This window comes from Dermacentor silvarum, chromosome 8 (assembly GCF_013339745.2).
Source record: "Dermacentor silvarum isolate Dsil-2018 chromosome 8, BIME_Dsil_1.4, whole genome shotgun sequence".
NCBI classification, from domain to species: Eukaryota; Metazoa; Arthropoda; class Arachnida; order Ixodida; family Ixodidae; genus Dermacentor; species Dermacentor silvarum.
Genome location: NC_051161.1, coordinates 4,180,389 through 4,195,596, shown reverse-complemented (window position 1 = coordinate 4,195,596; position 15,208 = coordinate 4,180,389). Strand labels below are relative to the sequence as shown.

The 15,208-nt window shown below is 47.2% G+C and overlaps 1 protein-coding gene across 5 annotated transcripts in view; it reads right to left on the bottom strand.

Moving 5' to 3' along the window:
* LOC119460525 (activating signal cointegrator 1 complex subunit 3) overlaps positions 1 to 15,208 on the bottom strand; it is a 418,279-nt gene that overhangs the window by 117,893 nt on the left and 285,178 nt on the right. For all 5 annotated transcript variants that reach the window (XM_049655120.1, XM_049655118.1, XM_049655119.1 and 2 more), the window contains 2 exons: positions 10,817 to 10,937; positions 3,974 to 4,116 (listed from right to left, as the gene is read on the bottom strand). In XM_049655120.1, coding sequence (XP_049511077.1) covers positions 3,974 to 4,116; positions 10,817 to 10,937 — 264 coding nt within the window. The remainder of the gene's footprint in view (positions 1 to 3,973; positions 4,117 to 10,816; positions 10,938 to 15,208) is intronic.

The following is a 15,208-nucleotide window of genomic DNA, read 5'->3' as shown; positions in this document are numbered from 1 at the left end:
TATCTAGCTATGTGACCTGGTGTGCCACAGCTGTAGCACACAGGCATAGGGCGAACATCGGGATGTTGAAGACACTGTTCAGCCGTGGCCGTGCGTTGAGAGTAACCAATATACTGTCGTTGCGAGTCATAGGCAGTGGCTGGTCGTCGTGAGCGACCGTTGCGTGGGCGCTGATCAAGGCTTTGTTCAAAAGAATCGTTATAGGACGGCTGGTTCAGGTCATGATGTGGACCATCTCTATAGCTGCCAAAGTCCGCTGCGTTTACTGAGTGCTGCCAAAGAGTCGAGGGGGTTGCACACATGGCGTCTCGGAAAGCGCAGGAGCTGTAACGTGGGGCCACATACCGTGCTTGTTCTTCGTGTCGAAGGAGTTCCTCACGGACAATCTGCCGAATGGTGGACGATAAGTCTGTTGGGGGATTCGTGTCCACACTGGCTACAGTCGTCACATTAGCTAGCCGTCCAAATTTCGGGGCAATTCGACGAGTCTTCAGTGTTTCGAAGGTACGGCAGTGCCGTATCACATCTGATACGGTTTCCAAGTTATCTTTCCCAATGAGGAAGTTGTATACATCTTCCGCGATTCCCTTCAAAAGGTGTCCCACCTTATCCTCTTCTGACATTCGGGGGTTTACGGTCTTACACAGTTTTAGAATTTCCTCGATGAATGTGGTGCAAGTCTCTCCAGGGACCTGAGCCCTCTGAGCTAACGTTGATTCCGCTCGTTTCTTCTTGGCATCCGAATCGCCAAAACACTTCTTAATCTCGTCAACGAAACAGGCCCAGGTAGTTAGCGCGTCCGCATGGTTGTCATACCACACCATCGCTGTGCCACTCAAAAAGAAAACAACGTTCTTCAGTTGGGATACGGCGTTCCAATGATTGTACTGGCTTACCCTTTCATAATGGGTGAGCCACTCATCGACATCTTCTCCTGCTTTTGCGGAGAACGTGCGTGGCTCTCGGTAGTGTTGAATCGGAGCTGGTCCTGTCGATGGAGTACTGGGAGCATCTTCTTCTCTAGGCATGATGGTGGCCGATGGCAAAAGTCCGGCAAGGCGGCGGCTTCTCCGAAGGTCTTGTACGGACGATTCCGTTGTCGGTCGTGGGAGGTACCCAGCACAGCTCCACCAAATGTTACGCCGAGAAGCGTTTATTTAAATCTGCAGGGCAGATGAAAAGGAACGGTTGGCGTGTTGCAAGCCCGGCACAAAAGCAACCAGCCGAACGTCGTCTTCCTTCTTCACCAACAGTCCCCGTGGTCATTCGCGCTGCTTCTGCCCTCTGTTATGAGAGCTCGTGACAATATAAATTCGTTTGTGAGGCAGTTTTTAGGGTGTTGCGCGGCTGCTGCATCTGCATTGATTCAGCACCAAGCCGTAACTTACGACACCAACGCCCGATGAAGCAGGGCCGATTTGGCCTAATGTCCTAGGCAGTGTTCACCGCAAATCAGCGCTGGCTAATGTGGTAATGGGCTGCAAGCCGTCAGAGAATGCTTGCCGCTAATGTGTTTGTATGGGTGGCTAATCAGTGTCTAGCAATGAGATCATGCATATGGGTTAGATCGACGACTGTTGAAGTTGCAAGAGGTCTGTTGCCAGGTGTTTATCATGATCCGTGTGCTTACCGGTGTCTAATCAGCCTAATCTTTACACATGGTCTCACACTTTAGGAAATATGCACTGCTACTGTTGCAATTCCCTCTTTGTAGATCGCATTATCATCTCTATCAGTCCTATGGACCCGGATGCAACTTGTACCAACAGAGGCGGCCCGGCTGACGCAGCACCATTATGCGAATCGCGTCGTTTTGGCACTGTGTTCGATCCCGCACTGGGCTGACGTTGGGGAGCACTCGCGGTGATAGTCAACAACTGTGTCAGCCAGGGTGTCCCCTCTGCGATGTGCTCGACGCTCCGTTTGCGCCAAAAACAAAGTGAAATGCTCGCTTGGCCAGCACTGAGCACGACGGGCTCCGCGGCACACCCGACATGTGGTACTGTGCGGTCGTCTGTATACAATATATCGAGAAATAGAATGGTGTATACTTGATTTGCAAATCGAACTATTCTAACGTTGTCTATTTGATTCGATTCAGTGATATTCGAGTATTCGCACACGCCTAGTTTAATGTTTTTTTGTTGCCATGTTGCTTACTATACTGGTCGCATACTCGCTGGTAAGCTTCGTAGTTCTTTTCCTCCACTGTGAGTCAATATTGTTCCTGTACAAATACTTGAACACTCTCATAACCCATTTACTTTCTTTCGTATTCCTCAGTCGTTCTTTGAAATTAATTTTACTCTAACCGTCTTGTTGCAAATGAAGAAGAAGGTGCACTGAGCACAAGCTTAGTTGCTGCCAGAGGACGAATGAGTTAGACATCGGGGTCAAACCACCTTCTTTGTTTAGCTACATTTCAAGTGGTGTTGAAGTTCACCCTGCCATCTGGCCCTCAACTTCCGACAATGGCGCAACTCCGCACCAAACATGGTTTGGTCTGGAGGGCCATCACCAAGGCCATTTCTACGAATCACGCCCTGCTAGCAGACAAGGCCTCCCCTGAGCTTGCGCTGCACCAGCACTTTGAACTCATCTTAGCGAAGCAGGCGGAGCTCATTGAGTTTGACCGTGCGATCCAGGACACGCTCAGTGCCTTGCAACAGTACTAGAGGCCATAAAAACATCTCGGATGACCCTGAAACCAGAGAAATGCCGCTTTGCTTACGAAGAACTTCTTTTCCTGGGCCTAGTCCTCAGCAAGTCTGGAGTCCTTCCTGATTTGCGGAAAACAGGTGTCATTGCAAATTTTCCACAGCCCGTCGACAAGAAGGCAGTGCGCAAGTTTCTTGGTCTCTGTGCCTTCAATAGGCGCTTTGTCATGAACTTTACTTGCATCGCTGCGCCTGTGACATTTCTCACTCAAGTGGGAAACCTCGCAAGTCGAGGCATTTGAGGAATTAAAACAACACCTGCAGTCACCAACAGTCACCTGCAGTCACTCGCCCACTTCGACGACGACGCTGATAATGAGATCCACACTGAAGCAAGCAGTGTAGGCCTTGGCCCTGTCGAAGTCCAGGGGAAAGAGGGACTTGATAGGGTCATATCTTACGCTAGCCAATCGCTATCAAAATATAGACTGATGATGATAATGAACCAGAATGTACCACTGGATTTCGTTTCAGTTTCCAACTGCCGTCTTAAGACACTACACAATAGGAAAACGACAACGTGCGTCTCGACTCACTTGGGCCCCATCAGCTCGACATGCATCGACGGCTCATGCCACAATGATTCGTGATACGTGGGCACATTAAAACTTATTGCAAAAATGCCCCGCTCGAAGAAGCTGCTGACCCAGGATGAGATTGAGGAGTGCAAACATAAGGTTGCCGAATCTGCAATAACGGCAATGCGCGTCTCAGGCCGCCTACGCCCTACCAGCTCAGTGCGTGTCGGAGTCTCGTGCTGCAACTTTTCACACAACGCTTCATATTGCGTAGCTGTTAACTACAGTTGCGTCTGCCAAGTTTCTCGTGTTTTTTTTCCAAGATATATCAACGAGGTTCTACTCTATATATGTGATACCCTGGAACACACTCGCATTTTTATATCATATATCTATGCTCGACCAACACTGACAAGCAAAACGTTTCACAAAAAACAGCCAAGTCATCATGGATAATGAGGTACAACACCACGACTGAAGATCAGCACTGAGTATTGTGCACTCTACTTTCAGCGGGCTTAAATTTATTTTTCTTGTAGTGCCAAGGTGCTTTTATTTACTATATGTAATTGCACTAGTTGATGGTGCCATTTACTTGCCAAGTTTTTATACATTCTGTACCTCTTGTTAGAAGGCTATTGCCATGGCTGAACATATTCTTTATGTAATGGCTTCAATAGGATTATTAAATGAAATAACGAAATGGCATTTGCACAGTATTACGTTTGAACCACACACCTTGTGATCGGGCATGTGCAGCCACTGTCGAGGGTTGTCCTCGGCAGCAAGGAAAGCGATCAGGTCGAGAGCAGTGAGGCGTGTCTGTCGTCTTGACGAGACGAAGATGAGCACAGGTTTGTCCGGAGAGTGCTGCTGGATGGCTGCAACAGATCAAAACAGTGCTGCACATGTCGTATCATACAGTCGCAACCCACGAGCAGTGAAAGGAGCGCTCTGGATTGAGCTGGCAACACTAATGAGCTACGTGTGCCAAGTAGAGAGTGCTTATTCCATTAAAGCACATAAACCTCTGTGCTTTCTGTTGTTTGCTTTCTTCAAGTGCGGTGCACTTATGTGATGAAGTGATAATGCCCCTCCAAGGAGCAGTGCCGTGACAAAACTTGCTGCCTGCACTTAAGAGGGGTGTAGCAGGATCAGAACTAACTTTTTTTATTTCTCTCAACTGAGTGCGGAAATTTGGCACCCATATTGCTGATTACATAAAAAAATAAAATATACCTCCATTAGTTTTAGTGTTAAAATAATAGCTTAGAAGTTCCCTACTCATTGAGAGCTTGCTACAGTGATGAAACATGCTAGAAAGCTGGAATCACTTTCTACGTTTGCCAATGTCAAGTTTACATCACGGCAGTGTTAAATTTTTTAAAAACTCCTTGAATAATTTTGTACTTGAATCACTTTCTATGTCTGCTAATGTCATATTTACATCAAATAAGGCAGTGCTAAACTTTTTTAAAAACTGCTTGAATAATTTTGTGCTCAGCATTTTATGCATGTGACCATATTGCAGTCTAATCATCATCGTCACCAGCCTATATTTATGTCCACTGCAGGACGAAGGCCTCTCCTTGTGATCACCAATTGCCCTTGTCTTGCACTAGCTGATTCCAACTTGCGCCTGCAAATTTCCTAACCTCATCAACCCACCTAGTTTTCTGCCTTCCTCGACTGCGCTTCTCTAATATACTCAATACTACCCAATAGTAAATGTTAAATAATAAAACAGCACAGTCTACAGACTGCCCTGCAGACTAAGACATTGTCAAAACAAGATCCAGACACCAATCAAGAATTTTTGTTAAGACCTACATTCTTTTATTATTTAATAAGAGAATGTACGTCTAAACCAAAATTCGAAGGAATGTCTTGATGTGCAGCGCAATCTATGGATTATAACAAAAGGAACAGCATTAAAATCGGTCCAGCGATCGTTGTGCTATGCCTTCCGCAAGCGAAGTGGCAGACACAAAAAACACGTTTGCGAAAATAGGCCTCAAAGGTTTGGAAGCAGTTGACCAGTACTAAATTGTTTCAGGACTATAATACTTGATGTTCTTAACAGCAGGGAACCCTTGGGAACTCTTGTTTTTCAATTTCGCAGAGTTTAGGAAGTTTAGAAGCCTTTCTCATTCCCCGCAGATGCTTTTGTGCAGTCCTACAGAATGCCACAGCACCAGGCTCAATGCCAACATAGGGCATGTAGGATGATTGCACCATTTGTGCCGACTCAAAACATGTTGCTAGGCAGCCTAAATAGAGCGATATTAATTTGTCAAAGTTCCTCGATCATCTCTAGCAATTGCTTACGTCAAAGCCTTAATTTTTGTGTACGAAAAATAACACGCACCTGCGCCACATAATTGATGCCACGCTCAGTGGTTCGGGACCAACATTGGCTTCACGGGAACTGTGCTGCAGACACTGTTTCACGTCATTCACTTTCGTAAGAGTGACGAGTGCGTCATCGCCACTGTAGAACCACTATAGTCTTGAAATAGAATCTAGACTAGATTAACACGAACTCACACATGCGAGGATAGACAGCGGATCAGGCGTGGGCACATGGTCTATGTCTCCGATTTAGAATGACATCTGTGTGCTGGCTCGAGAGCAAACGGCAATGGTTTGGTTCGATGTCGTTTTATTGCCGATGCATATGGGATTACACGATACGGTGACTTGTCATATCTGGCACAATCTTAACACCAGCTCGTTTGAACCTTGGAATAGCTGTCTCATCTTTCTCATTGTAGAAAACAGAGGCTCGCGCTTGGCTTTCCATAGGCTCGTCTGGTTTGAAACTTTTTCTTTCGTTTTGCCAGGTGTCCATTCGCCTTACAATTGCGGTGTGATGGACAAAGAAACAGTGGCTCAATCAAGTTTTCGAAGCAAACCCACTGGCAGAACTACTCGCCGCCGGCAACTTCAGGACATCAGTTGCCATAGACACAGAAAATAGGAAGGCACCATTGGCGTGTTTAGCCAATAGGAGAGCCATGTGCATCACGAACTTCGTGAGACTAGCCTGTGATTTTCTTGTGTTTGTAGTTTTCCTATGCGGCCACCTTAGGCAAAAGAGGGCGAAACTTGAGTTTTCAAACGATACTAAGATGGAGGCGCTCATCAGCAGGAAAGACGAGAGATGGCTCCGTAAACTCCCGTTTTTACATGATTTTTAGGTCGTTTCTCATCGTCCACACAGAAACAGTTATTTATTTCAGGTGGTTAGAGTGCATTTTCAGTCAAATAGTTTTGATAATACAGTATAGACCACTTATAACATAACCGCTTATAGTGCACGACCGGATATACAGTAAAACCTGCTTATAACGAACCTCCATATAACGAATTCCTGGATATAACGAAGTTTTTCTATTCCCCGCCATTACTCCATAGAAGCACATGTATTTGAGAGCTTTACGAAACGAAGTGGCAGCAGGAGACCCCCTCAATATAATGAATTTCCCCCTCCGACAACCTAGAGATTTCGCCCCAAATATTGTCATTCTTGCGCGAGCGGCAACCGGAAGCACCTTGTCCGCCGTGACAAAATGCGAAGCGAGCGCACGTGTGCGTGCGTGCGTGTGCGAGGCGGGCCTGCATCCCTCGACCCGGCGATCTTGCCGCCGCGGGCGTGACCTTTCCCCCTCCCTTCATTCAAATCTGATCCTGCCGCTTGCTGCAGCTGGCCTAGCCCGCCAAGCCGGCACTCTCTCCTTTTCCAGTTGATGTTGCCGACGCGCTGGTACACGCTGTGACACATCACACTCGATGAGCGCGGACATGCGCTGTCAAACGGTGGCGGCGTGTGGAAGCGCCGCTGGAGAAGCCAGCAAAGTGACCTTCGTGCTGTTGTCTATCGCTTCAACGCAAACTGAGTGCCGAGAACACACAGCACGCATAAAGCTATGAGCCGCCGACGCACCTACACTGCTAGACTCTGCCCAAATAGAGATCGCTTTCAAGATACGGACCGCGCGCCGCCGCGCAGTACGCAGTTGATGCCAGAGTACAGTACAACGCCGCCCTGCTATCCCTCCCCCCTCGCTCGCTCGCTGGTGCCGCAAGCGCAACGGAAGAAGGCGCGCTTCCTCCCTGCTTTTCTTGCACGCGCGAGATTAGACGCGGTCTTCAGCTCCCCTCGCACGTTTTCACTCGCACATACAGCATACGGCGTGCGGCGACTGCATTATCGCCCTTGGAGTTTATACGGGATATCTATGAGCCAAAACCAATTTTAGAGCCATAACGCGTCATAGACACCATCCTTATGTAGCAAATACGGATGTGAAGGGCCATACTTTTTCTGGCGGAAACCGAAAATATGTCATAGTTGTCACCCCCGGCACTTCGGGTGGCCAATGCCATCATCAAGCCACCAAGCCAAGCGACATGAAAAGTCAAAATGGCCGCTCGGGCCGGCGCGGGGTGGCAGTTCGCAACGTATGATGCGGGAACGGTCCCACAGTTGCGACGCAACAGCGGGGTTACCAATGCATTGGGTTCTATGGAAGCTGTGCTGGGACCGGCCGAATACGAACAGCCAGGAAAACGCAGCCCCCGGGAACGTAACAGCGGGGTTCTACTGTAACACTATACGACGCTACAAAGCCATCGTGACGCTCGCTCTTCGTTTCCGATGCCTCGCGCTTGTGCGAAACGACACGCGTCCACGCATCCGGGTGCGCGTTACAATTGAGGGCGCGTTAGAATCGAGTAAATATGGTAAGCGTTTCTTTTTTGAATTTTCGTGCCGAACCTGCATATAATGAACTCCTCTTTATAACGAAGTTTTTCTGGAATTTGTCAATTTCGTTATATCCAGGTTTAACTGTAGTATGGTCTTTTCAGACTCCCGTTAATTTTTCCATAGCACTCCATGTATATGCATACCGCTTACAGTGCAGCCGCGTGAGACGAAATACCGGTTATAATGTGGCTTCTGCGGGAAAATATAGCCGAAAAGGACGGCAGCGAGCACGCTTCTCAACAAGATGCGTGCTGCTGGCCGGCGTATGCATTATGCAATGCAATCAAACTCTTGTTAATTCGGACTTATTTGTCCGCACATCGGTTAATCCGGACTACTTTTGGAGCTCGGTGAGCAAGGAGCGCCGCTAATGTGCGACGCAAAAGAGGAAGAACAGCGCTAGCGCCCAACCGAAACGAAGCGGCGGAGTCTGCATCGCCACAGCCATCAGTTGAAATCGTACGTGAAGTGACAGCAACACCGGAACGCTTCAAGCCTATTTGTGTCTTTAAACCCTGAATTATTGCGTTTACCGTTGGAAACAACACCGCGTTGGCCACGGGCTTTCGTAACCGCGTAGTCGTCATCCACGATCGCGTCGATAGCGGCCGCGGTTTTCTCCGCAGCGGTTGCGGCGAACAGTAGTTTCGTTTTTACTCGGTACACGCGTCGGCCGCGTGCCTAGAAAACGGCGTAGTCGCCATCGATGATCGCATAGATAGCGACCGCGGTTTCGACTGCAGTTGTTGCCGCGAATGGTAGTTAATTCGTCCAGACTCGGTGCGTGCGTCGGGCGCGTGTCTTCAGCACCGCAAAGTCGCCGTTCGTAATCGTGTCGATAGCGCTCACGGTTTTTTCCGCAGCAGTTGCAGCAAACAGTTGTTTCGTTTTGACTCGGTGCAAAGCTGTGGAGCTTGAAGAGCCCCAGCTACATCGCGATAGTACAAAGCATGTCTACATGCTTGGTCTACATGTTTTGCATACGTGCAGTGCTTGAAAATCGTTGTTTTGGTAATAGTGCAGATATTTGCGACTCCGGCGACTTACGTTATAAGCGGTCTCAGGGTTCGTACACAATATTTGGCTGGAAATTCAAGGACATTTCAAGGATTTCAAGGATGCAAAAAGGCAGAATTCAAGGAGTGTTAGCGTAATTTTATTTCCTCACATGACTTAGGAAAGGAGCCCTATTTTCGCATTAATTTCTCTTTCAAGAGCTGTTATCTCCGCTTCTTTTTCTTTGGCTGTTCGACGGAAACTTCGTCGCCTTTCGCCTTTCTGGTGGCTCTTCAAGGCAGATTCCCCCATCGTTGCAATGTCGACCGTCTTCTGACATAATGCGCACATTGCTCGATAAGGATCACTTGGTTCCGGTCTCACCCAGTGACGATAGTCCGTATGTTGCAGCCACGCAGGCTGAAACTTGCACTTCCCGCCTGGCATCTTGTCAAAGTAAACACACAACGCAAACGCGAACTTCACTGAAATGGCGCGCACGAGGCCGACAAACGGCCCGACTATAGTACCTAAAAGACACATACTAGTGTGCCGAGAGCGGGTGTCGCGGTAGCACCGAGTGTGATGCCTGCCGCCGCCGGCCGCTTGGTGCGCTGCACTTCGTGACTGTGCCGGACCATGCTGAGACATGGGCGGACTTCAGGCAAGACACGACGCAAGTCTCCCCATTTGCCCGGCGATCTGCCTCTTATGTTCTTGTCCCAATCCGCAATACGTTCGGGGTCTGCGGACACGCTGGGTAATGAGATGAGCCGTTTCTTTCCGCGTCTCTGGGAAATCGCGGTTTCGCGACCTGTTCAAAGTTTCTTTAGACAGACGAGTGCACACATAGATGCAAAAAACCCACTCACAATAAGAAAAGACTGCAACGAAAGCGGCAGCAAGGCGAGAAATGAACTAAGCATTGCAATCGACGCGTAGCAATCAACGCATCGCAAACGAACGCGAGTCGAACACCGCAGGATTTAGCATGGTGCCGACAGGCATTGCCGTCTGGTGGCCCGTGGCGGCAGGCATCACAGCCCGCGCCACCGTCCCGCGTTGGAGACTCTCGGTGGACGGCACACTAGAGTATATTCTAGGCACTATACGCAAGCCGAGCGAGCGATATGTCTCGCATTGGATTGGATTTCCAATGCATATTAGTTGCCAGACGACGTAGGGGCTGCGAGATTTAAAACCGAAACTTCCTGATGTTGCCCTTTAGTCAACACAGCTTGTTTTCATGGGCATTCGTAAGCGAAAGGGCCTTAAATATCAGCATGACTTGCGGAGGTACATCGTTAATTTCCTCTAGCGGAACAAATCCCACGGGATTTTCAAGGATTACAAGGAGCCCACGGGTATTCAAGTAGTTTCAAGGGCCCTTGAACTTATACTGTCAATATCAAGGATATTCAAGGATTTCAAGGGGCTGTGCGAACCCTGCGGTCTACACTGTATAGCAGATGCTGAAAGGAATGACTTCCTCAAACCAATTTCTTAAGTGATTTCCGCAATCTGATTGCCGAATCATCCCATAAGCAAGTTTCTGGTGTTGATGTGTGACTGACAGAGTAGAAAAACTAGTTCACCCCCTCCCTGGTTTCTTTCTTTCTTTTTCTGTTTTCTTTTGCATTGCATGTGACGCCAAGAGCTCCACCAGAGGAGTTGCGATTTTTAGCAGTGGGGGAAAAAAAAAGGTCCTGTGATTAAAGAAACGGTGCCAGGGGACATTACACAACACATTACATGGCCTCATAGATTATTCACTGCCGTTTAGCTCATAAAGAGTGTGAATTGGTTCAGCTCACCCCTGTATGTAGGCTTGTTCATGAGGGCCATGCGGGGACAGTAGTGCTTCCCAGGGAAGCCTGACACATGGACTTCAAGGGGCACTGGCCGCACAGCAGGCTTGAAATTGTACAGGCCAACCTGAAAGCAACCAGGTGTTTCAACTTGGCAAGAAACGACCACACAGTACAAGACTGCCAAGAGACCTTCCTATCCCCTCTGCCACCTCAAGTGTGGCAACCAACAGGTGCTTCTGCTGCTTGCAAGTTTTCCTTCAGTTTCCCCTAAGGACACAACATAATAGTCAATAAACTAAGTGCTGCTCGTGCATTTCCCAAGGCCATATGCAGACCCTACAGTTCGCGTAGAAATCGATGTAGTTGGCCTGAACACAACTGCCCTCCAACAATGCCCTCACTTGTCACAGTGGCAGGCAAAAAAACATTCACCAAAAGCACATGAAAATAAAGGTGGCTAAACCGCATGTGTGCTGACCCCAACGGGTGCTTGGGTCTTTGAAATAGCCAGCTCGAACACTGCTGCCCCAAACACATCTTGTTAACAAGGATGGAGACTAGGGCTAATTGGCTATTCATATCTAAAGCCACAAATGCCGCGAAGAATGAGTACAAATGACTCGCTGTTAGGGCACCTCTTCTGTTTCATTTTGTGTGCATGCCCCCTCATGTGTGTGTTTGTGGATATATATATATATATATATATATATATATATATATATATATATATATATATATATGAATGAGAAGAAAGGGAACCGAGGGGCCCAATTTTTAATAATCATATCATAAGAAGCCAACAAACGAAGACACCAAGGATAACATAGGGGAAATTACTTGCACTTCCTAATTGAATTAAAGAAATGATAAATTAATGAAAATGAAGATGGATGAAAAAACAACTGGCCGCAGGTGGGGAAGGATCCCAAGTCTTTGCATTACACGTGTGATGCTCTTACCATTGAACTACCATGGCGCCATTTTCGCATCCACTTTCTGGGGTATTTAAGTTTTACTACTAGAACTAACCCTGGGAGTGTTAGCCAGCGCCACCATAAATAACCATAATAATAGCCATACCCATAATAATAGTAAAACATAAGTACCCCAGAAAGGGGATGGGAAAACGGTGCCACGGTAGCTCAATGGTAAGAGCATCGCACGCGTAATGCAAAGACTTGGGATCGTTCCCTACCTGCGGCCAGTTGTTTTTTCATCCATCTTCACTTCGATTAATTTATTTATTTCATTCAGTTAGGAAGTACAAGTAATTTCCCCTATGTTGTCCTTGGTGTCTTTGTTTGTTGGCTTCTTATGATATGATTAATATATATACAGGGTGTTTCAGCGAACACTTTCAAAATTTATTTAAGCTTGCCTGTGGCAGATAGCCCAATTCTAGTTAATGAGGTGGTCTACTCGAAGAGGTGGACATTACTTGCACAAAAAACTCAAATGCATAATAGACTATTTAACAAAAATTCAGTAATTAAGTTTTACCTAATTACCTGATGGCTCATATTGCAATTTACAAATTGTAGCCGCGGAGTTCGCAAGGCGGATCCACTTAGAATTAATTCTCAGGATGACACCAGTTTCGAGATATTAATTCCCGAACATTGCGGAGAAATGCATTGGCGTTCCAGTTAATTTTGTGCTTCAATGCATAAAGCGATGTTTTGTTAAGAACCTAACTTGAACGCCAATGCATTTCTCCGCAAAGTTTGGTAATTAATATCTCGAAACTGGTGTCATCCCGAGAATTCGTTCCAAATGGATCTGCCTTGCGAACTCCACGGCTACAATTTGTAAATTGCAATATGGGCCATGAGGTAATTAGTTAAAAACCTAATTAGTGAATTTTTGTTAATTATTCGATTATGCATTTCAATTTCTTGTGCAAGTAATGTCCGCCTCTTCGAGTAGACCAGCTCATGAACTAGAATTGGGCTATCTGCCACAGGAAACCTATAAGAATTTTTGAAAGTGTTCGCTGAAACACCCTGTATATATGAATAGTGTTGGAAGTCAGCGCAGTGCGGGTCATCTTAGTCCTAGTCTTTCGCGCTGTATATTGTTTTAAATATCTTATTACTCTCGCCATGAATGGAAACTTCCGAGAAGCGAGCTTATATGATAGCCTAGACAAGCCTCCAAGGAAGCTACAATAGAAGTCGAACGTCAAACATGGTGGCACCGTCATTTCACAGTAGACTCCTTTTCTGAAAAGTGAGGTATAGTGAGGGCAGCGAACTGCTGAATCACAATAGAAGCAGGTCACAATGACTTGGCAGCGAACATTCTGTACCAGATGGCTTTTCGGATTGCTTTGGCTTGCTTCCAATTGCAACCCCCATGTGTATACGTTGTTTGCTCTGTCTAGACGGAGATCTTTGGCCTGTAAGTTTAGTATTTTTTATGAAGGTAGGTAGATCAAAACTTCATTTTTTGTCCGCCAAGTTAATAGGCTAGACTCCACCCTGCCTATAGGCATCTGCCACAAGCCCTTGGGCTCTGGCGGCAGCGTCGGCCCGCTGGACTGCCGACAGTTTATCTGCTCGCTTTTCATCATTGGTTTCATATTTTAAGAAATGCGAATGCAACTGTGACTATATGTTGGCGGCACTACAAGCATGTGCGCCTTGCCGTTTAGGGAGGCAAACCTCTTAACACTTTCCTGCTTGCGTATGCAACCGCAGATGTCTCGAAGCCCCCGGGTCGCCCCCAACACTTAGGTGCCCTGATGTAAAGCTCTCTACTAAAGGAGAGAAAAAAAAAAAAAAATACCATATCTCAATGTTCAGCAACATTGATAAAATTTGTTGCTCATTTAACATCTCATTTCAGTTCTACAAAATGTTTTCTAACAAGCATAGCGTTCCAACTAGCCCAGCAATACATTCTATTATAGTAGACATCCATTAACTGAACTCTGGTTAATCTGAATTTTGATCATTTTAATTCAGACTGTAGGCCCTGGCAGGCACTCATACAGTTCTAAAGGCCAAGACTCATTACAGTATGGACCACTTATAACGTAAACGTAATGTTCACCGACATTGATAAAATTTGTTGCTCTTTTAACATCTCATTTCAGCTGCTACAAAATGTTTTCTAACAAGCATAACGTTCCAACTAGCCAAGCAATACATTCTATTATAGTAGACGTCCATTAACTACTCCTAATAATTCCATCTACTGGTTAATCTGCATTTTGATTATTTTAATTCAGACTGTAGGCCCTGGCAGACACTCATACAGTTCTAAAGGCCAAGACTCATTACAGTATAGACCACTTATAACGTAACCGCTTATAGCGCAGGACCGGATATAGTACGGTCTTTTGAGACTCCCGTTAATTTTCCCATAGCGCTCCATGTATACGCATACCGCTTACAGTGCAGCCGGGGGGAAAATCTCGCCGACAAGGGCGGTAGAGAGCACGCTTCTCAACGAGGTGTGCCCACCTATAGGAGAGGAGATCGGCGAGGGTGATGCGGAGGAGGAGCAAGAGACGTGGAGCATGAGTCCAGGGGCGATAAAATCGTCGCTGCGCGCCGTATGTGCAAGTGAAAGCGCGCGGGGGACGCGCGCCTTCACGGAGTGCGAATGCGACTCCCATGGCGCGAAAGGCCGTGGGGGTATGGGAGGGAGGGAGGGGGGGGGGGGAGGCGATGCTGTGCTGCGGCACCTAATGCGTATCTTGCAACTGGGCGCAAGGCTAACTGGCGACGCAATTTCCCGCGCGAAAGGAGCAAAGCGGGAAGGCAGCACGGGAGGGATGGGGGGGGGGGGGGGGTGGCTTCTACTCTGCCAACAAATGCGTTCGCGCCTGTGCCGACTGTCGGTGTTGTCGCGCGCACCGTATCTTGAAAGCGATCTCCACACGGTTCTGACCTTTGTATGCGCTGTGCTTACACCGCTCAGTTTCCATTGAAGCGATAGACCACACGAACCTTCGCTAGCTGCGGCGGCCGCGTTTCTTCACGCCCGTGTTTTGACAGTGGTTGTCTGCAGTCATCAAGTCTATTCATGTTTGCTTGTGCGCGTTAACACCACGCTTGTTAATTCAATTAGTAAGCGAATGTGTCAAGTTAATGCAGCCGATAAAACTACTATCCGTACTCCTTATAGCTCTCCACTAATTTGCTATCGCAACTGATCTGCTCCGCTCCTGTTCTACAGAACACCAGCTTGCTACCGCATACCACCCTCAAACGAACGGCTTCACCAAAATTTCGGGTGAAACTGAGACTTTTTTTTTTTTTATTATTATTTTGTCTGCTTCATGCGAAGATCGTGGGTACTTGGACATTCCCCTTTCAACGTTCGTAAATTTAAACGGATGCAAAACTCCCAGTCACATGCTTCGAATCTTGGATACGCGCGGCTGCT